Source organism: Sorex araneus, chromosome 3 (genome assembly GCF_027595985.1).
Source record: "Sorex araneus isolate mSorAra2 chromosome 3, mSorAra2.pri, whole genome shotgun sequence".
Taxonomy (NCBI): Eukaryota; Metazoa; Chordata; class Mammalia; order Eulipotyphla; family Soricidae; genus Sorex; species Sorex araneus.
This window is the reverse complement of record NC_073304.1, coordinates 146,992,042-147,017,808: the sequence shown is the minus strand read 5'-3', so window position 1 is coordinate 147,017,808 and position 25,767 is coordinate 146,992,042. Positions and strand designations below refer to the sequence as shown.

Sequence of the window (25,767 nt, the reverse complement as noted above, 5' to 3'; positions counted from 1 at the left end):
TATCTGAATGCCCTTAATATCTTTTTCTTGCCTAATGGCTATTGCTAGTACTTCCAGTACTATATTGAAGAGAAGTGGTGAGAGTGGGCATCCTTGTCTTGTCCCCGATCTTAGAGGAAAGGCCCTTAGTTTTTCCCCATTGATGATAAAGCTTGCCATAGGTTTGTGGTAGATGGCTTTGACTATCTTGAGGAAAGCTCTGCTAAAACCCATTTTGGTGAGAGTTTTCATCATGAATGGATGTTGGATCTTATCAAATGGTTTCTCTGCATCTATTGATATGATCATATGTTTTTATCTTTACTTTTTTTGATATGATGGATTATGTTGATTGATTTTCGAATGTTAAACCATCCTTGCATCCCCGGGATGAATCCCACTTAATCATGGTGTATGATCTTTTTGATGAGTTGTTGGATTCTATTTGCTAGTATTTTGTTGAGGGTCTTCGCATCGGTATTCATCAGGGATATTGGTCTATAGTTTTCTTTTAGTGGTGTCTTTGTTTGCTTTTGGTATTAGGGAGATATGTGCCTCATAAAAACTGTTTGGGAGGGTTCCTGTCTTTTCAGTTTCCTGGAAAAGCTTGAGAAGAACTGGCAGCAAGTCTTCTTTAAATGTTTGGAAGAATTCACCAGTGAATCCGTCTGGACCTGGGCTTTTGTTTTTGGGGAGACTTTTGATTACAGTTTTGATTTCCTTGATATTTTGGGGCCTATTCAGGTACTTCAAGTCTTGGTTCAGTATTGGGAGATTGTAGGAATCAAGGAATTCGTCCATTTCTTTTAGGTTCTCTTGTTTTGTGGCATACAGACTTTCAAAGTAGTCTCTGATGATCTTTTGAATCTCCTCGGTTTCTGTTGTGATGTCCCCCTTTTCATTTCTGATTCAGTTTATTAGAGTTCTCCCTCTCTCTTTCTTTGTGAGTCTTGCTAGCGGTTTATCAGTCTTATTTATTTTCTCGAAGAACCAGCTCTTTGTTTCATTGATCTTTTGGATTGTTTTTTGGGTTTCCATGTCATTAATTTCTGCTCTGAGTTTTATTATTTCTTTCTTTCAATCTGGTTTGGGTTCCTTTTGCTGGTCCTCTTCTAAGATCTTGAGCTGTGAAGTCAGGCTATCTATATAGGCCCTTTCTTCCTTAGGAAAGCTTGCAGAGCTATAACTATTCCCCTTAACACAGCTTTAGCTGCGTCCCATAGGTTCTGGTAGCTTGTGTCTTCATTCTCATTTGTTTCGAGGTATTTTTTGATTTCTTCCTTGATTTCCTTCGTGACCCACTCATTGTTCAACAGAGAGTTGTTTAATTTCCAGGTGTTTGATTTGGCTCTCCGCGTCTGTGTGTGATTAACTTCCATCTTCAGTGCATTATGGTCTGAAAAGATAGTTGATGCAATTTCTGTCTTCCCGATTCTATTAAGGTATAATTTGTGGCCCAGAACGTGGTCTGTTTTGGAAAACGTTCCATGTGTGCTGGAAAAGAATGTGTATTCTTTCTTTTTGGGGTGTATAGCCCTGTATAGGTCTATTAGCCCTGTCTCCTCCATTTCTTCCTTCAGACCCATTGTTTCCTTGCTGAGTGTTGTTATTGTCGACCTGTGCAGAGGTGATAAGGCAGTGTTGAAGTCTCCAATTACTATCAGGTGCTAGTTATGTCCCCCTTAAATTCTGTTAGGAGTTCTTTCAAGTATTTATCTGGTCGTTCATTAGGTGCATATATGTTTAAGAGTGTGATTTCTTCCTGTTGTACATATCCCTTGATGAGTAGAAAATGGCCTCGCTGTCTCTTCTGATCTTTTTCAGCCTGAAATCTATGTTGTCGGATACTAGTACGGCCACCCCAGCTTTTTTGAGGGAGTTGTTTGCTTGCAGGATTGTTTTCCATCCTTTGACTTTGTTTTTATTTTTTTTTTCCATCCTTTGACTTTGAGTCTGTGTTTGTTCTGGCTATTCAGATGTGTTCCTTGTAGGCAGCAGAAAGTTGGGTTTAGTTTCCGAATCCATTTTGCCACTTTGTGCCTCTTAATTGGTACATTTAAACCATTAACATTGAGAGAAATTATTGTCCTGGGATTTTGTGCCATCTTTTTGTAGGGTTTGTTGTTCTTGTAGGGTTTTTCCTTGTCTTATAATAGCCCTTTTAGTCCTTCTTTTACATTTGGTCTTGAGTCTATGAAGTTCCTGAGCTGTTGTTTCTCCGTGAGCCAGGTAAAGTATTCTTGGTGAGGCATTCATTTCATTGAGTTTTTTCACTATATCCCACCATTGTCTTCGGGCTTGGAAGGTTTCCTGTGATAGGTCTGCTGTGAATCTAAGGGGTGCTCCTTTGTATATGATTTCCTTCTTTGATTTTGCTGCTTGCAGTATTGTGTCTCTATCCACGGCATCCATCATTCTGACTATGATATGCCTTGGGGATTTTTTATTTGGGTCCCTTTTAGCTGGCACCCTTCGGACTCCTTGGATCTGGATGCCCGCATACTCAAGCTCTGGGAATTTCTTAGCAGTGATGTCTTTAATGGTGTTTTTTTCGTTGGGATTGGTTCCCTGTGGTTCTGGCACTCCAGTGATTCTTATGTTGTTTCTCTTGAGGTCATCCCCTAAGACTCTAATTCATTCTAGAGCCATTTTGAAGTCTTTTGCCATTATTTGTTGTTGCCTATATGCTTTCTGCAGCTCATCTTCAAGCTCACTGATTCTGTCTTCAGCTGTAGTCATTCTACTATTGAGGGCTCCTACTGAGTTTTTCATTTCATCTACCGATTCTTTTAATAGTGTCACTTCTGTTCTTAGCTTTGAAATTTCTGCTCTCATTTCTTCCTGGATTATCTTGGTGGACTGTTCTAAAGCTGCATCCATAGCTTCCCTTAGTTTAATGGATGTTCGTTCCATAGTTGCTTTGAGTTCATCAACCATCTTTATGATTTCCTCTCTGAATCCTTTATCTGAGAGGAGGTTTTATTTCTGGGAAGTCCCTGTTGAGGTTTCTGAGATCCTATCTTCCATCTCTCCTGGTGGTGGGGATTTTCGCTGTTGTTGTGGGCTTTACTGTCAGGCGCACTTCCTTAGCTTGTGAGGAGCCTCCGTTGAAGACGTGGGGCTAAGGTCTCTTTACAGAGGACTTTTTGTGCAGCTTGATCTGTTCACTGGGGGAAGAGGCAGGCCTCAGGACAAAGCCAAGAGGTGACTGACACCTTTCTTAGATAAGAGGGTGCTTGTTTATCTAAGTAAAACATTATCACGGAAAGGATCTTCTGCTGCTACTTGGAACTGGATCCAAACCACACATTGCATCTTGTTGTTTGAGCTCTTTGTTTCTTTTTTTTATATCCAGCACAGTTCATTTTCTGACTGATTTATTTAGAACTAGGCCAGATCTTTTCCAGATGTTCCCCCTCCCCTTGTCTTCTGGGTTTATCAGATTCACCTGAGGTGCCTGTATCCCCTCTGTCATGTAAACTGGAAGTTAGAGCTAATGGAAGCGAGTTTGATGAAGACATTTCTCTCAGTGTGTACTTCAGGTTATACCCTTTAGATTTGCTTGAACAATTAAATATACCACTTCTGCTATTAAAAGAACTCTGCATTAGTGTGATGAGAGTTTCATCTTTCCTTTTGTAACTGAAGGTGGTCTATATGCTTTTGAATATCTAGTTACTTATCACACATTCACATATTGTTCTTTGTAATGGTTCACATGCTTGTCTGAATCAGTAATTTTAAATTAACGATGGTGTCCTAGATTTTATCAGTTCCATCCACATTTACTAGATAACATTCTTGGAGCCTTCCTCAATAGTTGACACTGAGTTATGACTGATTTATAGTTTCTGTAAAGAGGGACAGGATAAGTGCTTACATTTTAATTACCATTTCTCAAATCAAAATTTGATTTGGTAACCACCTCAGATGGTGCTAAATTAGTTTCCCTCACTTTCCTCTTATATGAGTATTATTTTATATCAAAATGTCCGAGCTCGAAAACTATCCCCTATCTTCCCCCCCTTCTACTTCCGATTCCTTTTCTTCCGGAATTAATACTTTGAAAATGTTTGGTTAGCCTTTCTTAATTCTTTTCCTTAGTTACCATCTGTTTGCAAATAATGTGCTGAAATTATTGTAGTGATTTTTTTTTTCTTTTGACTTCTCTTTGTTGAAGTTAAAGAGTGAACTCATGCATTTGCAGAACACATATACATTTTCCTCCACCTTCACTTCCTCAGATTGGTTGGTTGAAAATGTTGTTAAATCAGTATTCAACCTTAACAGTACTGTTATGTAAATAGTGCTCCTAGCTGATTAGAAGGCAGATTGCTTGGACCAGAGCAATAGGGCAGTGGATAGGGTGTTTGCATGCCACTGACCCAGGTTTGATCCCCAACATCTGGTATGGCCTTCTGAGCCCCAGCAGGCCTGATTCCTGAGAGTAGAGCCAGGAGTAAGCCCTGAGCATGCCAGGTTGGCCAAAAACCAGGAACAAAGGAAGGGAGGAAGAAAGGAGGGAAAGGAAGGACGGGAAGGGAGGGAGGAAAGAAGGATAGAAGAGATGGAGAGAGGGAAGGAACGAAAGGTGGGTGATTGTTGTACACAGCTGTTTTCCCTCTAGGATATTATTTTTGTTGTTTCTTTAGTCTTGGCCCTGTCTTTCATTGACAGTCCCAGACTGTCAATGATTTTGTAGAAATTTCTCTTTCCTTCTCCTTTTGTGGCTGCTGCTGTGAGAGGAGGCCACCCGCCTTGGTTACAGGGCTTGCTTACGTCCTTGCTGGGGTCACCATCTCCCGTGTGGTGTTTGCACACCTTGGTGGCAGGGGTGACTCACTTGGTGGCAGGATCCTAAAGGACAGCTCGTCTGACTTGACTCATCATGTGGTGGGAGTGGAGCATAGGATTCACATTTGTAAGGCAGCACTTGTGCCACTGAGCTGTCCCCGGACATAACTGGAACTTTCCTCTCAGTAAAGTTAAGTGCGTGGAATTATTTTCCAGTATTATTTTTTTACATGCATACACACATGTACACACATGTGTGCGTCCCCACACTCAATGCGATTATTTCCTAGTACTATATTTCACACACACACACACTATGTTCAATTGGTAGGTAGTTGGAAATCTGGGCTGGAAATAATTTTCCAGAGTTTGAAGGCATTGCTCTGTTATTTTTATTATTTCTCTAGAAAATTTGATTGCTGTTCTTATTCTTCATATGCCCTGGTTTCTTTTCTAAGATCATCATCTGTGTATGTCTCGTGTTCTCTCTGTCTCTGTCTCTGTCTGTCTGTCTGTTTCTCTCTCTCTCTTCTCTCTCTCTCTGTCTTTGAATCACTGTGAGATAGGCCACCACAAAGCTATTCATGATTGGGTATCAGTTATTCAAAGGTCTAGCACCTATCCCTTCACCACTATCCATTTCCTACCCACCAGTGTCCTCAGTTCTCCCCCCTACCTCAACCCCTACCCCCCACCTACCTCTGTGGCAGGCACCTTTTTCCCTTGATCTTTCTCTCCTGTGCATTATGGTTTGCAACTGGGTGGTGGCTTTGGATTGTGGGCATGACTGCTGGGGCTTCCAGAATTACAGGGAGGGGGAGGATGTAGCCTATCCCAACCCTGAGAGAGCCTGTAAAAACAATGCTTTTTCATCTAAACTGCAAATCTTTTGACCATGGTTTAACATTGATAATATATTTTTTTCCGTCACAAAACTTGCATACCCAAATTTTCAGCAGATTGACATTTTGGTGGCGTCTGTCCCAAGACGGTGGAGTCCAACCAAGAGCATGGTAGTGATTTTGGATTGTGGGAGCAAGTGGCTGCCAGGGGTTATGCTTGCAGGGGTGGGGAGGGGGCCCTGGCAAACCTGCCCCTTTCTGGTGTACCCCATCTGTACAGCCTTGCACAAGTCCCAGACTAACTGACTTCTGATCTCTTTTGATGTTTATTTATGGGTCTCTGAAGCAAGGCCGATAAAAGAGCTTGTACGAATGAGCCGAGGTGGTTCGTGGGTGTGAATCTCGTGTGCCTAATTTTTGGCAGTGTAACTTCTGGGGAAACTTGGTCCTGGGTTGTTGGAGTCCAGTCAGAGGCACAGCAGCGATTCAGGGTATGAGGAAGAATGAGGGGCACAACCAAGCTGCCAGTGCCCTTGCTCCACAGGCCCAGGTTGACCTGCCGGCAGCACCATACCCCTGTGCCCCAGCCAGAGTATCCCAGGGGCACCTGCACTCACTCACACCGCAATTTTGTGGCTCCGTAGGTTATTCAGAGAGATGAGAGCTGCCATCTGCTGGCGCTTCTACCATCTTGACCTTAACACTTCTGCAACCTTTGCGCATAACTATGGAATCTAGTTCTAAAGCTCCGTCTCTGGTGCTCTTAATTTCTCAGTAACATATATGCTAATGGATCGTTTGTGTATTGCATGAGGTCCTTGAGTACAGAAACACATTTCCTCTGTTCCTAAACATTTCTTCTTTTATTTTTATTATGTTTTCAATGGGGCAGGAGCCTTGCAGGCGTCCAACCCAGGTTCCATTCCTCCGCCCCTCTTGGAGAGCCCAGCAAGCTACCTAGGGTATCTCGCCCACACGGCAGAGCCTTGCAAGCTACCTGTGGCATATTCGATATGCCAAAGACAGTAACAAGAAGTCTTACAATGGAGATGTTACTGTACCCGCTAGAGCAAATTGATGAGCAACGGGATGACAGTGACAGTGATGTTTTCAATGATTTCCATCTTTTTGTATTATTTACTCTTTCCTTGAAGAAATCATTTTGAACACTGACTTTTTTTAACCCTCCAGTTGTCAAGTCTCTTATCCTTTGCCTTTCCATCTTTATTGTCTTCTGAAGGATTTTCTCAAATCTTCCAGAATGGGTAGACTTAACCTAATGAACTATTAATTATTTTGTTTTTCTATTTATTTACTTATTTTGCTTTTTTTGGATCACACCCTGCGATACACAGAGATTACTCCTGGCTCTGCACTCAGGAATCACTCCTGGCAGTGCTTGGGGGACCATATGGGATGCCGGGGATTGAACTCAGCGTGGCTGCATGCAAGGCAAATGCCCTACCCGCTGGACTATTGCTTTGGTCCCCTGTTGAATGTTTCAGGTCTGCTTCATAGTTTTTGCCCGATTATAAGTTATGTAAATGTCGTTTCTCGTTTCATCTTCTATTTTTTTTTTAATGACATTCTGATTTGATCTTGGATGTATAGTATATTCTCATACTTTTTTGAGGGTGGTAATTATTGTATTGGGAAGTTCTGGTTTGTTTTTAACATTTTCTTTCTTTGCACTGTTGAGTTTTGAGCATTTATTTTGCCTTCCTCTTATTGGGAATATTCCTGATGCCACGGCGATCCTTGGTCAGCTGGGTTTAAGAGGGAAGCACTGAGCAGGGTGCTGTGTGGCAGGAAGAATTGGTGCATCTAGAAATAGATGATAAAGCAGGAGCCCCATCATTTGAGGGGAGTCTGCTTGTTACTACAGTCTGCGCTTTCTTGGTTCGAGCCTCTCCTGTTTTGGAACGGGATTTCCAGGAGTATCCGCCATCACTGTTGCCTTGAACATGTGGACAGAATGCCTTTTCAGCTTTGCCCAGACTCCGGGAGTTGAGAAACTACTTCAAAGTTTGTCTAGTTAACGTCTCCTGCATGTATCTCCTTTGCTCCTCTGGCGATGAAGAAATCTTCACCTTGCAGTGCGGCTAGGGAGGGATTGTTGGCTGACTTGGCTGTTAACCCATAAACTGTGAACTCAGTCACATCCTTCTAGTTCAGCTCCACATCACAGCCTGTCCTTGCTTCAAGGCCTTTGATTCTTGAATCTCTCTAATGTTTGCAGTGACAGCAGTGCATTGCATATTCCTTTGTTCTTCTGAAGTACTTACTAATGTCCCTACTAAATAGGAAATGGAGGCATGGCAGGACCAAGCCCCTGCCCCAAAATATCCCCAACAGGAAAGTTGTAGACTCAGAATTAGAATCACAGCAATCTGTTTAGACTCCTGTACTACCTTTCTATTTAGACCAGAATGTTCTCTATTGGGTTTTCACCCATTTCTGCAGTTATGTTTCTCTGCTTGCTAAATGAGTGAGACTTACTGTCTTTGGAAATTTTAATGGTGCTATTTTGTTGTCTTCCATTTTTTTGTCACTCTATCATGTTGCTTTTTTTTTTCCATTTTGAAAACAAATACATGTTTGTGTTCAGTTCATGTTTTCAGCTGAAATTGTTGCAGTTATTAGCACTTATTCTGTGTCAGGAATGTTATGTTTTTGTTTTCCTAATTCCCCCACAATTTATGTTTGTACTCTTTTATTCCCAGGCTGCCGGACAGGTGAAGCAAAATTGACAAAAGGATTTAATTTAGCTGCTCGGTTCATCATTCATACCGTGGGGCCAAAGTACAAGAGCCGATACCGCACAGCCGCCGAGAGTTCCCTGTACAGCTGCTACAGAAACGTGCTCCAGCTGGCCAAGTATGCCTCCCCTCTTGCCTGGGCATTGGTCAAGGCCTGGTTTTAAACTGAAATCGATCTATGGAAGTCAAATTTTGAAGGATTTGACAATCTAGGAGGACACTGAGATAGAATTATCTTCTCAAACTTAGCAGAGCAGATAGAAGGAACAGATAAGCAAACACAAGGAACTGTAAAAGGAACAGATCTGAGGGACTTAAGATTTTCATCTGTTACCATTTTGCCCAGTTTTTGCTGGATGTGTTTCTGATTAAGTTATGTATAATGTAATTATTAAATGGTGAGTGGGCTAACTATTGCAATAAATTTCTTGAATGAATGGGAAGGGGAAGTTGAGTTGCTTTTTTAAATTATGTTCTGTTTTGTTTGTACTACGAGTAATGGTAATGTCATCTTTCTGCTTTCTGTTTGATTTCAGAGAGCAGTCAATGTCTTCTGTTGGGTTCTGTGTCATCAATTCTGCAAAACGAGGTTATCCCTTAGAGGATGCAACTCACATAGCACTTCGTAAGTCACATGCTGTGCAGAGCTGGCATACCACTTAAGATGGGTACTGCATAATCAGTTTTTAAAAACATTTGTTTCATCACTAGTTAAATAGTTGTAGCTGAAGAAAATTTGATGATGGACTAATAAATCATGACACCCTAGAGGGATCTTTGTATTGGCCAGTTGCGGAGTTCTCAGTTTACATCCTTGGGTTGGCATTTTTATCCACTTAATAAAGGATTAAAAGCATTTCTATGAAAATTTAAAATAATACCAAGCAAATAGAGTGGTAATGCATTCATTGGGTTTTTGAATAATTCAGATAATGGTAACAGGCTGCAATAATGGAGTTAAAATAGATTTTATAATGACTAAGTTGTTTGTAAACTTTACAGTTTAAATGTTTGTGGCATTTTAAAATTAAAATCTACATTTGGATTTTTAAAAAGACAGGGCTTAATCTTTATAAATTGAAATGCTTTATATGTGATATACAAATAAGATGCTTGGCTTAAGAGCCTCTGTGACCCCAATATATTTCATAAATTCAGATTCAAGGAGAGTTGTGTGTGTAATGCTCATATTTCATGAGACTTGGACAAACTGGTGGGCCAGCAGCTTAACATCAGTGTTTTTTCTACTAAAGAGAAGCATCACCGAGTCTTACGAAGCCCATTTTCACGTGCCGGCCTCATTACAGGCTTCCTCTGTGCTGTAGTGCAGTAGTTCTTTGGATCTTTGGAACTCAGCAGAAGCTACACTTAGTATCTCAGGAAAGAAAGTTTTACCCCTTCATTGCCCAGTTCCTCCCTCTAACATCTCAGAGTGCTCCAGGTTCCTGTAAGGGTCGGTACAGCGAAGGCCTCCAGCTAGTGACAGTAGGTTTGAGACCAAGTGACAAGGAAGGAACGGTCCTATTTGAGATTGGATTGCTTGTAATAGAAAGGTTTTTTTAAGTTAACTTGTCCCTCTTCTCATGCAGAGACTTTCTTTAATGCCATCTTTAATGTCTCCATTTATTTATTTATTATTTTTTGCTTTTGGGGTCACACCCGGCGATACACAGGAGTCACTCCTGGCTCTGCACACAGGAATTACCCCTGGTGGTGCTCAAGGGACCATATGGGATGCTGGGAATCGAACCCTGGTCAACCACGTGCAAGGCAAATGCCCTACCCACTGTGCTATCGCTCCAGCCCCTAATGTCTCCATTTCTTACTAGTCACAAGTGTGTAAAACACAAAAATAAAAAGGAAAGCGCGGGCGAGGGAAGGGACGGAGCCATGATGGTTGGTCTCACCGCAGTTTATTCCAAACTTCTTTCTCCATTCTCCTCTGATTCTCCTCCTGCTTCTTTCTCCCCCATGCTACTTCATTCTCTCTCCCTGCTTCCACTCCACTTCCCCAGCCCCCTCATCCAGCTACCTTAAATCTCCCGCATCTGGGGGTTTACTCGTAGGTAGGTGTGGTTACAATCTATAGGGGGTAAAGTTCTATCCCTTAGAAGATGCTTTCACTAGGACAGAATCTCTCTCAGCGGGACATCCACCCAAGAGTGGAATTCCATGGGTGTGTTTCTCCTCTCTTTGTCTAAGTATTCATATTATAAATCATTTTGTAAGGACAAAGCAAGAGACACATTAAACTTATAGAATTGCTCTGGGGTCACCTCGATCTCAGACTACAGCGTTCAGGCCAGATTAGTCTTTCTTAGCCCTAGCAGGGCCTAGTCTCGTTGCTTTTGGATCATGACATGACAAGCCCATGACCAAGCTCTTAACATATAGTTAAGCATTAGGCACTTTGGCCAGGCCCATCTCGATGCCAGGGTAGCACATAACTCACCGCTTGTCCTGGGTCCATCTCATCCCCCGTTGGGACCCTGCTTTTGAGGGTGCTAGGAAGTAAGGCCAGCTGAAGCTTAAGTGGAGAAAGCAGATGCCCAGGAATGAATAATATTTGAAGCCAATTAAATCCCATGTTAATGAAGCATATTAATAAATGTCTTTCTTTGTCTATACAAAAAGAAATTGTTTTAAAGTAAACTATTCAAAAGACATAAGAGAGGAGAAAGACAATATTAACTTACAATGCAAGTACACTTGTCTTAGCAAGGTCTGACCTTACAAATTAACAGAGTTTGATTAGAGGAAGAGCAGATAAACTGGTAGAAGTGGTTACAGATAAACAAAGGAATGGGAGTGACTCAGGAGCACTTTGATGGGCGTGACCGATATACCTAAGCTCCTAGTGGCAAGGAGAGCAGGACAAACCAATGATATCCAACACACAAGAGTGAAAATTTAAAGAGGCAGCATCATTTTGTAGAAAGGCTCTGAAAAAAATGGGGCTGAAGCGATAGCACAGCAGATACGGTGTTTGCCTTGCATGCAGCCAATCCAGGTTCGATTCCCAGCATCCCATATGGTCCCCCGGGCACTGCCAAGGGTAATTCTTGAGTTCAGAGCCAGGAGTAACCCCTGAGCATTGCTGGGTGTGACCCAAAAAGAAAAAAGAAAAAAAAAAAAGGCTCTAAAAAGAGTCAAGAAAACTGGGTTTTGTTCCCAGCTCTTTCATCTAATTCTAACTGATTCCAAATTAGACTACTTGCTATGTAATGAGATATTAGCTTAAGCACTAATTCTAATAACAGTAGGTGATGAAGAGTAACAGTTAAGGATAAAAGATTTTAATGAAAAAAATTCTAGGAATTTAGCACAGAGGAAATACAAAGGGTTTAAGTAGGAATGAAAAAAAGGGAAAGTTAAGTTACATTTTATCATGCTTATTGGATTATTAACTGTAAATCTAGCAGCAAAACACACAGATAACTGTGCCCTTTGCTCAAATACTTTCAGAGCCTTTTATAAGGAATGGCTTGTTGGCTTTTGTGGCATATGTGGGCCATCAACAAATCTAATCATATAATTCTAAATCTTTAGTACCAAGAGCTTTGCTACTAATTAGACTATGAAAAGAAATGATTTCATTTGAAACCTAGGTAATGTCTTCTATATGACTGCATTAAAGCTGTTTATCTTTTTGTTTGTTCATGAGCAATTCAGTTCTTCTGAAAAACTCGTAAGAAACATCTGCATTAAAACAAATTTAGCAGGTTAATTATTTATTCAGCAAAACTGGGTTAGAGTTACTGTATAGGAAAGGAGACAGTACTGAGGAAAAAGACCCAAACCAAAGAAACAAAACAAAACAAAACAAAACCCTATTCTTTTGCTTCCAGAGTAGACATTTTAATGTGTCGGGTATTACCCTTTGCAATCACAGGATTTTCACTGAAATTTAGATATATAATCCAAATATTATGATTACAAAGAATAGTGCCCAGTTGAAACTTGGGACAGAATAGTCTGTAATGACTTTATTTTTTTTAACTTTATTTTTATTGAATCACTGTGAGATACAGTTACAAAGCTTTCATGTTTGAATTTTGGTCATACAGTGATCAAATACCCATTCTTTCACCAGTTCACATTTTTCACCACCAAAATTCCCAGTATCCACCCCCCACCCCTCCCAACCCTCCCCCTGCCCTGTGGCAGACATTTCCACAATACTCTCCCTCTACTTTGATTACATTCAATATTTTGACACCAGTCCCACCATTATTATTTGGAATTTTCCTGCCACCACTCAAACCCAAAAAGGCAATGCTAGACAATTTATTTTGTATTGTTTGTTATGGATAACATATGATGTTGTATGGTCACAAGTGGCCGTGCACTCCTGGAATTCTAAAATTTTAACATTGGGTCTGGAGAGATCTCTGCGGTGAGCTGCTCGGTTCCGAGATTCTTTTGTGTGTCTGGAGTGACAGACTTTACTACACCGCTATAGTCATGGCTTTATCCTTTCGTTTCTCTTTTCTACAAAATTACTCCTATAAATTAATTCTGCAGTACAAAGAAATTCAATTTGGTTACTTGTCTTCCAAAATAAATCCCACACATATATATGTTAGTGATTATTATGTGTAGACATTAAATTAAAAAATAAGTTGGTACCAAAGTAGAGAGGATAAAAGAAAATCCACTTAAAATTTTTTATTAATTATTAAAGCAGAATAATGAGGGTAATGAAAAATGTACTTGTTGCCTAACAGGAAGAATTATAAATATTTGCCAAGTCCATCAGTAAATTTCTCTGCTTTTTAGCTTCTCCAGTTACAGTTGTCACAGCCTGACACTATGAAGATAAACAGGCATAAGAGGTTAATTCAGGGGCTGGAGTGATAACACAGCGAGTAGGGCGTTTGCCTTGCACACGACTGACCCAGGTTCAATTCCCAGCATCCCATATGGTCTCCCGAGCACTGCCAGGGGTAATTTCTGAGTGCATGAGCCAGGAGTAACCTCTGCAACGCCGGGTGTGACCCAAAAAGCAAAAAACAAAAAGGTTAATTGAGTTATGAGCTGTATTTGAATGATAACTCTTCTTATTTTTAAAGTGTAATGAATCCCATAGGTTAATATAAACTATATAGTCTTCAAAAACCTTACAGTCTCGCTATAAAATGCTGTGAGGAGTAGTTGGTAACAGGTTTACTAGCAGAGCGTGAGCATCATGGAGTCCCACACAAAAGAGGTGGGTTATAATGGACCTCGAAGAGTAAATTGGAATTCACCAGGAAAGATGTGGGCCAGTGGATGGTTAGCGATTACCCAGCAGGGAAAGGGAGCATGGCTGGAGTTTTAAAGAGAGCGAAGCCAGTTTCACTGAAGCATGATGTTTGTGGGTGAAGTAATTGGAAATAGGGCCTAGGGGTCAAAGTATGACCCGGGTCAGAGTATTAAGAGCCGTGTGAGGGACTTTGAATCCCTCCCTGTCAGCACTGGGAGTCTTGTTTGGTTGTCGAGCACCACGTGTGAACTGGAAATGAGTAAACAAGGCCAGTGAGGCAGGAATGAACATATAGATTTGTCATGTTGTTCTTGTTCTGGAGCTGGGAGGTGGGAGGAAGTGCTCCTCCCTCGATGCCTGGTGCTGGGGGTGGAGCCCAGGCTTCGGTGTCACAGCCTGAGCCCTCAGCCATCTCTCAGCCCTGAATATACAGACCTGGAAAAGAAATGAACATGGGAAATGCTGAAGAGCTTTTTACCCGAGACTGTAAACATGGAGAGGCTCAGAGCAGTGGCAAGAGAAGTAATGCGTGGAAGAAATGTTGGCAGTAGAAGTTAAGAAGATTCTTAAAAAAATGCAGGATAAGGGAAAAGGTGAAGGTGGAAAAAAAAAAAGTTCTAGCATGTGAGGAATGTGTGTTGTCTAACTGAGAGAAAGAACAGGCCTTGCCGGGAAAAGATGGAAATAAAGTTTGGACCTGTTGAGCCAGATCTGAACATTTGGAATGTGAGTTCACTGAACTTTCTGGGTGGATATGCTGTGTAGGCAGAAGGGAATTTATTTAGTGCAGAAAAAAAGAATAAAAAGATTTGTGAGCCCTCAGCATTTGGGGTTAGTACCTGACCAGAAAATCAGTGTGCTGAAGAGAAAATACAGATCTGTTACGTGTGTGTATTAGTGTGTATAGTAGAGTGTTATGTGTATGTATTTATGTAATCATGATAAATAATATGTAATCATAATACATAGACTTAAAAAGTTAGAGGAAGCTTGGTGGATGTTTTTTAAAAGTCAGATACAGGCCAGAGATATAGTACAGTGGGTATTCCAGGCAGCCAATCGAGCTTTGGTCCCTGGCACCCCATTTGGTGCTCCCAGAGCCCTGCCAGACGTGACCCCTGAGTGCAGAGCCAGGAGTAAGCCCTGAGCACAGCTGGGTGTGGCATTTGTTCAGGAATAAAGCTGGAAACAGTATCAAAAATTAAGTTTTGCTTAACGGGCTTTTGACAGTGATAAAGGGCTGAGCAAGAGAACTGAAACTGTTAACCGGGGGTGGGAAAGACTGCAGGTAGATCCTTGATCACGCACTGGCCCAGGTAAGGAGAAGAACATGCTGAGGAGGGGAGACTTCTCCAGAGCCAGCACCTTCCCTTGCCAGGCACTATGTTAGACCCAGGTACAGAGCAGTAATTGCAGCGCTCATTGCTGGGCAGGGGGGTGGGCAGAGAGGAGAGTGAGCAGGAGATGCCACGGAATGTCTCAAGAGTTACTCTGGAGAGAACAAATCAGGAAACAATTTATGAAGAGAAATTTTTAGGGTGTGTTGCTGCCAGCAGGTCAGCCTGCACCCACAGGGCAAGTGCTTCCACCGCCTGGTGGTGCCTTCAGGCTTGCTGATACCCCAAAATTACTGCTGTGCCTTTCACCAGACCCCAACAACTCGGAACCAAGTTTCCCAAGAAATCAAAGGACCAAGAGTTGGGTTTGTGGGAGCCACGCCCACAAACCACCTCCAATCAGCTGTCCAAGCTCATTTATCAGCCTTGCTTCAGAGACCCGTCAATAAGTCTTGAAAGAGATTAAAAGCCACAGTTAAATTTGGACCCAAGCCAAGCTGAACAAACTAGGGTAAATTGGAGGGGGGCAGGTCAGCCTGATGCCCACCCAGCAAAGGCCCTGGCAGCTGCTAGCTTCCACAATCCAAAATTGCCACCATGCCCTGGCCAGACTGCACTGTCTCGGAAAGGAACTCGCCAAGATAAAATCTGCTGAAAATTCAGGTATGTGGGTTTTGTGACTGAACTCCCTGGCTTTCTCGGGGTCGGGATGGGCTGCCTCCTCCCACCTCCCCGTTCTTCCAGAAGCCTCAGCAGTCACGTCCACACCCCAAAGTTGCCACCCAGTTACAAAAAGCTACTCCGGCCTTACCTTCCTGATAAAAACACTGACCGACCTGAACAAACATGATGATCTCTTAGTACCTTTTGCAAACCATAAAGCACAGAAGGAGAGAGAAAGAAGAAAAGTGCCTGCCATAGAGGCAGGCTGGGGGGATGGGATGCTGTGGGATGGTGGGAGGGAAACAGGGTGTAAGAAACTAAAGCACGCTGTCGGGCGTGTGCACTCTCGGGCTCTCCGAGCGGCTCTGTCTCACTGCCCCTGGAACCGCTGTGTGTGCTGTCGGTCAAGGGCAGGCGACAGAAGGAAGAAGTCCAAACTGGTTGCTCGATCAGTTTATTTCATTCTCTCTCTCTACTTCTCTCCCGGCTCTGGATCTCTCTCTGGATCTGTGAATCTAGCCCCGCAACCCACTCTTACAGCCTAGTTAAATCTCCCCAGCATGAGTGGGTTGGGACGTATACATAGGTGTGGTCACCATCAATGAGGGTGAGGTTCTTTTCCCTCAGGGGATGCTTCTCCTAGGACTGATTCTCTTTCAGCAGGAGGATCCACCCAAGGGCGGAGTCCCATGAGTGTGTTTCTCCTCTCTTCATCCAGCAAACATATAAGCATTCATAATATTAATCATTTTGTATGGACACAATAAGAGATGCATTAGAGTGTATAGAATTGCTCTCCTGGGGCCATCTCGATCTCAGACTTACAGTGCTCAGGCCAGATTAGTCTTTCTATCCCTAGCAGGGTCCTAGTCTCGTCATTACTTTTGGATCATGACAGCATTTGTCTATGATCAAGCTCTTATAGTTAAGAATCAGGCACTGTGGCCAGGCCCATCTCGATGCCAAGATAGCACATAACTCACCACTTGCCCTGGATCCGTCCCGTCCCTCGTCGGGACCCTGCTTTTGGGGTGCTAGGAACTGAGGGCAACTGAGGCTTAAGTGGAGAAAGCAGATGCCCAGGAATGAATAATATTTGAAGCCAATTAAGTCCCAAGTTATAGAAACATAATATTGTCTTCTTGTGTCTATACAAAAAGGTCATTTGCTTTAAAGTAAATTATTCCAAAGGCATAAAGAGAGGAGAAAGGCAATATTATAATATTCAGTGTCTTAGGAAGGTCTGACCTTACAAATTAGCAGAGTTAGTTTAGGGGAAAGCGGATTAATTGTTTTGGGGAAGAGAGCATAGAGAAGTGATTACAGCTAAACAAAGGGATGGTAGTGACTCAGGAACACCTTGATGGGTGTGACTGGGGTAAGCCTAAACTCCAGGAAAAACCTGGATAAGCTCCTTGAGGCAAAAGGGGGGAAAGGACAAAGTAATGTCATCGGTTGTGGGGAAGGTACACTGGTGGAGGGATGGCTGTTGTATCATTTAATAACTGAAATCTAATCATGAACAGCTTTGTAATGGTCTATTGCACAGATATTCAATAAAAAAATGTTTAACTAAAAAGAAAAAGTAATTTTGGTAGACCTCACAACAAGTTGTATTCCAGCAGAGACTTGAAAAAATTGAGGAATGATCCTTACAAAAATGATACCCTCAAGTTAGTTTTTCTTTGCACACAAGTAATTTTTTATTCATTGAATCATCTTTCTTTTTTCCTTAGGCACTGTAAGGAGATTCCTAGAGATTCATGGGATGAGCATTGAAAAAGTAGTATTTGCTGTCTCTGAACTCGAAGAGGTATTTTACTGATATGTTATGTTCTTTGAATCTTTTTACTTGTCTTTACATTTGTCTTATTATTTACTTATTTGCCAGCAAGCAAATCCTAATTGTCTGTGCGTGTATTGGTGGCAGAACTTACCATTTGTTGAAAAAAACTTAAAATCGAGTCAAGAAGGAGGGTTTTGTTCTTTTTCTTACTGCTAACCTGTTGTCACTTAATGAGATCTTAAGGTGCAGCCATTCTGCTTCCTGTGGTAACATGAGCCCGAGGTGTCTGTGTAGCCTGAGGGGAACCTCTCTGACCTGAGAAGGGGGTGGTGTCCACTGACCTGGACACAGGTGACAGCTCTGTCTAGAGTTTGGCATTGAGCAAGGCTGGGAATTTATGCTTTGTTATATATATAATTAGGTTTTAGTATTTTTCTAAATACTAAATACTTTAGGGCCAGTTTAGACAATTAGTTCTTTTTATAATCTTTTTATGCTCCTGTTCACTTTGTTTCACTGTTATCTCTCTGATTCATTCTGCTTCATTTTCCATTTTTGTGTTCTCGTGTAATTTCTTCACTTCCCTGTGTCTTGACAAAATAGAAATATCTTTGGTACTTACAACATGAACGTTTTATGTGAAATGAGTTAGTGCATTTGAAATTTTTATTCAAAATATATGTGGTTGCACACATGATCCTGAAATATTTTGGAATTTACCATAATCAAACATATTTGTTTTGTTTTCTGCCTCTCGTTTCACCTGTTTCCTCTCCATCGTTTAGTGAGCTTTTATGGAGTGTCTAACAATCATGGGTTTACTCTGCTAGTTCCTGGGAATATGCCAAAGAACAAGTCATGGACACTGTATTAAAGGAACTCAGCTATGGTGGAGACAGATCATTCAGATCATTCTGAGAGTGCACTGAGAGGGTACAGGGCTGCATAATTCCCACTGGGCCCAGTGTTATGGGTACTTTCCATAGAAAGTGGCATGTAAGTTAAAATAATAGATATAAATAAAATTTTCCAGGGGAGAGGCAAGTGACAGTATGAGCATGAACAAAAAGATTAAGAAGTAATATAAAAGGTGTATTGTTGCTATTGCATAAAATGTGAGACAAGGAGCAGCAGAAGTGAAAGCCAGTCGGGCAGGGTCACTCACAGTCCCACTCGTGGTCTTGAGCTTGTTGGCCTTGTCACTTAGGCTGTGAAGAAACAGAGAGAGAAACTTGAACCAGGAGAAACTTACTTCGGAGCTTTTACGCAGACTAGAGATAAGGCTTGATTGATCCACTTAGAGGAGCATTTGGAAGGAGAAAGGCTGGTGACAAGTGCCAAAAGGCCACACAGTGCCAGGCCTGACCTGGGCTTCTCCAGGTGCTGCTCTAGCAGCCTCCGAGCACCACTGGGATGTGAACCTGTTGGTCCCCCAGCAAAGTCAGCTGTAGTCACTGGTCATAAATACAGAGGACTAGTTGATGACGCCACCACTGAGGCAGCCAGAGGAATGAAGTGGGAATAAGATTCTTCTCTGAGTGTGTTGGGTAGTAGGGAGCATCGGGGACAGAGGGTCAGGCCATCACTCTGCTCTGTCTGAAGTGCAGAGTCAAGTCTGGGCATTGGCTGTTCTCAACAGGACATGCCGAGTACGAGGTGATTCCTGCTCTTCTCGGTCCATCCCAGTGAAAGCCGATGGACAAAGGCCACCCAACAGTGTGGCAGATGCTGTGCAAGGAGCGTGCCCCTCAGTGTTCTGGCAGTATGTGGGTGCCCCCGCCTTGGTGTATCCAAAAAAACAGTAATCATCAATATTTATCATGTAGATCCAAAGGTGTCTTTTAGGGTTTGTTTTTTTTTGTTATTTATGAATGATTTATTAAAGAATAAAGGAATAACGAAGAACAATTTCATAGGCATGTCGGTAAGAATTCAAACACAACGGATCTCTTTGTACCAAGTAAACCTTATTGCATGAGCATCATACAATGTGAAAAGTCAAGCCAGGACTTAGACAGAGATCCCACTTTCAAATTTATATAGAAAGGATTCAAAAGCAGGTCCACAGAAAAACTTGTGAGTGACTATTCACATTAGCATTATTCCTGATAGTCAAAAAAACTGGAATCAAATAATTAATTGCTTATGAGGCCTATACTACATGGTATTATTGGCCTGTAGGTAAGTGTATACCGATATTTGCTGCAAGGTGGATGATCCTTGAAAACATCCTGCTAAATGAAAGAAGCTAGGCACAAAAGAACACATACTACATTTCATTTGGATAAGTCGAGGTACCTAACACATACTACATTTCATTTGGATAGGGGGGTTGCAGACTCTCAACCAAAGCTCGGTGGACCCCAAGACCTCTCAGACAAACCAGGCAGATGGTTCATTGCTCAGCCCAGCCATGTGACGTGTCTCAGGCCCAGCAGTGCAGGGGTGCACGGGGGTACCAGGGCCATACCCAGAGTGCCCTGGGGGCTGCCAGTGCTACACCTGGTGGTGATGGGGAGTTTGACAGTGCTGGGAACCAAGCTGGGTCCTTGCACGTGCGGTACAGGCCTTCCTGAGCCCTGAAATGACCTAGCACTCTCTGCTGTAGTCTACTTTCATGAAATACCCAGCTCGTGCAAATTCTGGAACACAAGTGATCAGTAGTTGTCTGAGGCACTGGGATGATGAAAGTGTTCTTAGATTGTATTGATGAATTCATAATTTTCTGAGTGTAGGTCTTTTTTTAGATGCTGCTTTTTAATATATGACTTATCTACAGGAAATGCCTTCTATATATCGACCCTGAAAAATGGTGCAAAACTCTGAGTGACTCAGTTAAAAAAGTGATGGAGGGGCTGAAGCAATAGTACAGAGGGTAGGGCATTTGTCTTGCACGCAGCCGACCCAGGTTCTATCCCCAGCATCCCATATAGTCTCCCAAGCACCACCAGGAGTAACCCCTGACTATCGCTGGGTGTGACCCACAAAGGAAAAAAAAAGTGATGGATAATGACTTAATTTTTAATTTTTTTTTTTTATTAAACCACAGTGAGATACACAGTTACAAAGTTGTTCACAATCGGATTTCAGTTATATGGTGTTCTAACACCGTCTCTTCGCCAGTGCACATTTCCCACCACCATTATCCCCCACCCAACCTCTATAGCAGGGTAATTATCCTAAACAATTTTATCCTTCCTTTGCTTTCTTTTTATTCTAGTTTAGGGCATTTTTTTTAGTAGTGTTAGAAATAATTAATGAGTAATAGTAAAATAATTCCCAGTATGATGTAAAAGCAAAACGTTCCAAGATACAGGGAAACTTGGAAAATTAGTGGGTCAGTCTAGTGAGCCTACCCATATGGAAATTATAAAGTAGCAGTTTGGGTTTTGGCTTTTGGCAGGAATGGGCCGGGCCTGACCACTCAGCGCTTCTGTGGCAAATGGGGGTGCCACCAAGGCTGCCTCCAGCAGTGCTCAGGGACCTTCAGCACCAGGGACCGCCACATACCAGGCCTGTGCTCTGGAGCCTCCTGGGCTCATTTCCTGGCCTGTGAGTGTCAGTTTAAAGTTGAATTTTTTTGTTTTTGTTTTTTGCAAAAACTTGTGAAAGAAAGGATAAAAGTCATGAAATAGAAATCTTTCCAAATAATTTGAGCTGTGTGGAAAAGAAACCCCAAATCTCAAAAACAAAAACTGGCCCAGAAGATGGCATCCTGAATCTTCCGGAGGTCGAATCTGAGTCGAAACTTGAACGACCAGTGCTGTCACTGAGGCAGGGAAGGGGTGGGAGCAGGAGGAACAGGGTGCAAACGGTCCTGGTGGTGCCGTATGCAGTCGAGGCATCGAGTCAGGCTTGCCTGACGGTCCCGCCCTGGCCCAGTCTCACACGGACTGAGCGAACACCAGGCCTGGGTTGGGGCCCTCGGGCCTGTTCTCATTGAGGGCTCTGCACAGACAGTACAGGACGGTACAGCAGCACTATCACTGCTGGTGCTGCCGCGTCCTTGTTCCCATGGAGTGTCTTCCTTCCAACACAGGCCACTTACCAGAAGCTGCTGCCCCTCTACTTCCCGAGGTCACTGGAGGAGGAGAGTCGATCCTTGCCGTTCCTGCCCGCAGACATTGGGAATGCAGACGGGGAGCCTGTGGTGCCCGAGCGGCAGATCAGAATAAGTGAGAAGCCTGGGGCTCCAGAGGGTGCGTGCCATCTTTTTTTTTTTTTTTAATTGCCTTCTTGAAAAAGCAAAGGGACTGTTAAAATACCAACGGCCAAAGAAGTAGAAGTACAGCTTGACCTTTGAGAAACTGCACCTAGCGAGTTCTGTGATCAACACCAACTTAGGTATTTTTGTGTTAGGCTGGTGAAATACACAGGAAAATACAGTAAGATTCTTAACTCCTGTGAAACATAGTTTCATGTAGAGCACTATAAGATAGCAGTCAATGGCATTTTTAATCTGAAAATCATCGCTTTAACAATAGCCTCTAAATTAATGGACTAACATTAAATAGCAGAGAATACTGATAACTGTGTTTTGCTTCTTTAGGTTTTACATACTCATGTAGCTTGAAGCAGTAGATAGATAGAGGATAGTCAGAGTGTAATCCTTCTGAATCTGTTCTGTAAGCTAGCTTGTCCTGTTCTTCATGTATACCTCACAAATGTTGGTGCCAAAATTCCACTTGAAAAGGCACCTAGGAATTCCTGTGAGATTCCTCCTATGATACTTTTCACGGAGCATCAAGTTAGAAACCTGCAGGGGTCTATTTATCTCTTTTTTACCAGCACTCAGACAAATCAAGTTGAAAGGAGTTTCAAATGACTTAGCATCAGGGAATGTTTGTGAATCAAACTTTGCTGGACACTTATACTTCACCTTATAAGTGTCCCTCCAAACCAGACTTGGCCGAACTTCTCCTAGTGAAGTACTATAAAGGTGTCCAGAATCCCTTTGAAATGTTCACTGTGGTGGCCACCACAATAGGGTATAATTTTTCCCAGATGCATAAAGTGCATTTTGTATGGTCTAGTGAGAAGCAAATCCAGTTGGAGAAGACTTTGCTTTACCGAAGATGAGACCTATTGGCCAGGTTTTCTTCTGTCCATCATTCTTAGAAGGCTTGATTTATGTTTGTATATTGCTATCATAGATACAAGCCTTGGTGCTCATAGATATTTTCCATTAGAATGTTAAACATATTAAAATGTAAGATCAGCGGTGCTTGAGTGATGGAAAGATTTGTTCCTGGGTATTTTTCATGGAAGCAGACTCTTCTAAGGCACTGACCTGTCCTAGTCAGAAAACAGTGGGCTGAATAGGTGGTTTTCAAACACCGGTGTGGACCAGTGCTATTTAGCAGGTGTTAAAATATTCAAAACCTGTGAACTTCATGTGAGGAAGTCCCAACTAGATCACCCATGAAATTGGGAATTGGTTCATATGATTGTCTAAGGAAGTACTTAAGGGTCTAAAAATATTTCGCTTTTTGTAAAATTAAAAACAGAACAAAAAAATAACAGAACAAACCACCAGCTTGGTAGGGCTGTGTGGAACTCAGTGAGCTAAGATCCATTCCAGGCCAAGGGACAGCAAAGAGGTGGGTATAGAACTGGCATGTCGAGGCCCCGGTGTGATCCCCAGCACCACATCACCCCAAGTCCTGTCCAGTGCTTGCTCCAGCACCGCTGCTTCTGAGCAGGCCTGTGTCTGGAGTCTCTGCCCCCGTCAGGCCCAGCGTTACTGGTCACATGCCGTCGGGAGTGGCCCCTGGGCCCCTGAGCACGGTGTAGAAGACCCTAAAAAAGATGTCAGATTTTATAAGGAAAACATTGGGTTATCTTTTTGGGTAAATCAGAAAATTAGCTTATTTATTTGTTGTGAGAATAAACCATAATTCTTAGGGACCAGAATGATTATGTTAGGATGACAAGTGTAGAAAACTGAATTAGAGTCAAAACATTTTTTTTTTAAATTTTTGACTTTTGTACACTCGATGATGCTCAGGGGTCACTCCTGGCTCTGCACTCAGGAATCACTCCTGGTGGTGCATGGTGGACTATATGGGATACCAGAGATTGAACACGAGTCAGCCGCTTGCAAGACAAGCTGTTGTGTTATCACAGCTGTGTTATCTCTCTGGCCCCCAAAACATTTTAGTGAATGCCAGTCATTCCCTGTCATCCTGGTCCATCCACTCCCATCTTTCTTTATGACCAAAAGATGAGAGTTTATATTCGAAACAAATCAAGTGCTCCCTACTAGCAAGAAATTCTGGATATGTATGAGCTCCGTTGTATAATTTCTCATTGATTACCCACCAAACTCTAACCCATGTTTAAATCCACATACAGTATACTTTTTCTAATTGTTTTCTCTTATGATCAGATTTTATTTTTTTCCTTCCTAAATATTATACCCAGGCCTCCTTGATTTGACCTACAGTACTACACCATGATACTTCTGTTGCACAAGGTCTGGTAATTTTTATCATTACTTCACTTCTTTAAATACCCAAACCTGAGGGCCAGAGCGAAACTACAGTGGATAGGGTATTTGCTTTGCAACTGGTCAAGCTGGATTTGGTCCCCAGCAAGCCATGTGGTCCACTGAGCCTCACCAGGAGTGAGCCCTGAGCACTGCCAGGTGTAGTTCAGAACCAAAAATAAAAATCCCCAGCCCTGAAATTCAGCTTCGTCTTTAAGGGGGGGGAGAAGCAACGTTAACTTCAATTTTTAACTTATTTTACAATTATATCTATTGCAGTATTAGCACTCTGCATGTAATATTTACTGTTGAATGTCATCATAACCGCTCCACTGATACCTATTTTTGTTACAGACAGCCAAGAAGAAGAAGATGAGGGCTTGGGAGTCGATCTTTCTTTTATTGGCTCTCATGCTTTTTCTCGAATGGAAGGAGATATTGACAAGCAAAGAAGATTGATCCTGCAGGGCCAGTTGTCAGAGGCAGCCCTGCAGAAGCAGCACCAGCGGAAGTAAGACAGATAAATCCCCTTTGGATTGACTGTACAAAGGAAACAGGAAAGGGCTCATTATCTGCCCCGTGATTCACTTAGTATGTGTCCTGCTTTATCTTCGTAATTTGGTGAGGGGAGAAGGTGTCCCCGTTTCATCAGCACAGAAACTCTTAAGTTTCCAGCGTTTGGGTGCAGAGCTGGTATTTATTAGAGCTCCTTCTCTTCTTCACTATAATTACAGATTGACCTCTTCTGGGCTTCTAAAAGTGGAGAAGCACAGGATTTTACATAACTTTAATTAAAAACTGTGACCTACATGTTCATGTTTCCTAAGCAATTCTGAATAAATCCTTTTCAGATAAACATAAAGGCAGCTTTCCATCTTCTGGGTCAGTTTTGCCAGATAAGTTTTCCCAAGGTAAGTCCTTGGAAAGCTAGCTGCTTTTCAGAAATGTTCAGGGAAGAGAGAAGTAATGAACTATAAATTCTTTTTCTTTGGGTCACACCCAGCGATGATCAGGGGTTATTCCTGGCTCTGCACTCAGGAATTACTCCTAGTGGTGCTTGGGGGACCAGATTGGATGCCAGGGATCAAATCCAGATTGGCCGCTTGCAAGGCAAACGCCCTGTGTGCTCTTCTGCTCTGGTGTCTGAATTCTTAATATTCACTACTGCCTGATAGAGTTGGGCGCTGCTGTTCTCTTCAGTATGGGGAATCTTGATGGATTTTGTCTTTGCTTGTTGATACTTGTTCATTTTGTTTTATTGTGGAGGCCATACTTGGCGTGCTCAGGGCTTGCACCTGACTCTTCTTGGGGATTACTCTTGATGGGCTTGACAGACCATATGAGATGTGGGAGACTGGACCTGTGTATGCCGTGGTGGGATGTGTGCAAAGCTCTCCACCTGCTTCCTCTGTCTCTGACCCCTTGTTCCCTTTTAATGGAACTCTCATCTGTAGCTTCTGCCTCTTTTCCATATTTCGGCTCAGAAGCTGTTGCCCCTGGACATTTAGCTCTGAGTCTGGCACAGATGCCTCTTCCTGTACCCTTTGTCAACACCCTGTACTCACTGAAAGCACAGCGAGCTTTTAACTGTCCAAAAGTGCCCGGGACTTTCCTGATTTCTGTGCTCAGGTCTCCTGCTGGTGGTCCTCAGCAGCTATTGTGCTGGGCATGGAAACAGGGTCGAAGCACCCTCCTGTTGTGCTGTCTCTCGGGGCCCCCAGCATAGTGCTTGCCACGATGTTCTGTGGTATCTGGTTATTGTCATGTTTAGAGTTGTTTTGGTCTAGAGCGCATCCTGAGTTACACACAGTCAGAACTTCCTGTCTCTGTCTGTGTTGTTGGTCTTCACTGTATTGTTACAGTTTCAGAAACAAA

General features: G+C 42.5%; 1 protein-coding gene across 4 annotated transcripts in view; it reads left to right on the top strand.

Moving 5' to 3' along the window:
- GDAP2 (ganglioside induced differentiation associated protein 2) overlaps nucleotides 1-25,767 on the top strand; it is a 179,616-nt gene that overhangs the window by 14,571 nt on the left and 139,278 nt on the right. For all 4 annotated transcript variants that reach the window (XR_008629100.1, XM_055129915.1, XM_055129916.1 and 1 more), the window contains exons 4-8: nucleotides 8,339-8,492; nucleotides 8,911-8,999; nucleotides 17,356-17,432; nucleotides 21,445-21,604; nucleotides 24,247-24,403. Coding sequence is in view for 3 of the 4 variants with exons in the window: in XM_055129915.1 (XP_054985890.1) it covers nucleotides 8,339-8,492; nucleotides 8,911-8,999; nucleotides 17,356-17,432; nucleotides 21,445-21,604; nucleotides 24,247-24,403 (637 nt within the window). In the remaining variant the exon portion in view is untranslated. The remainder of the gene's footprint in view (nucleotides 1-8,338; nucleotides 8,493-8,910; nucleotides 9,000-17,355; nucleotides 17,433-21,444; nucleotides 21,605-24,246; nucleotides 24,404-25,767) is intronic.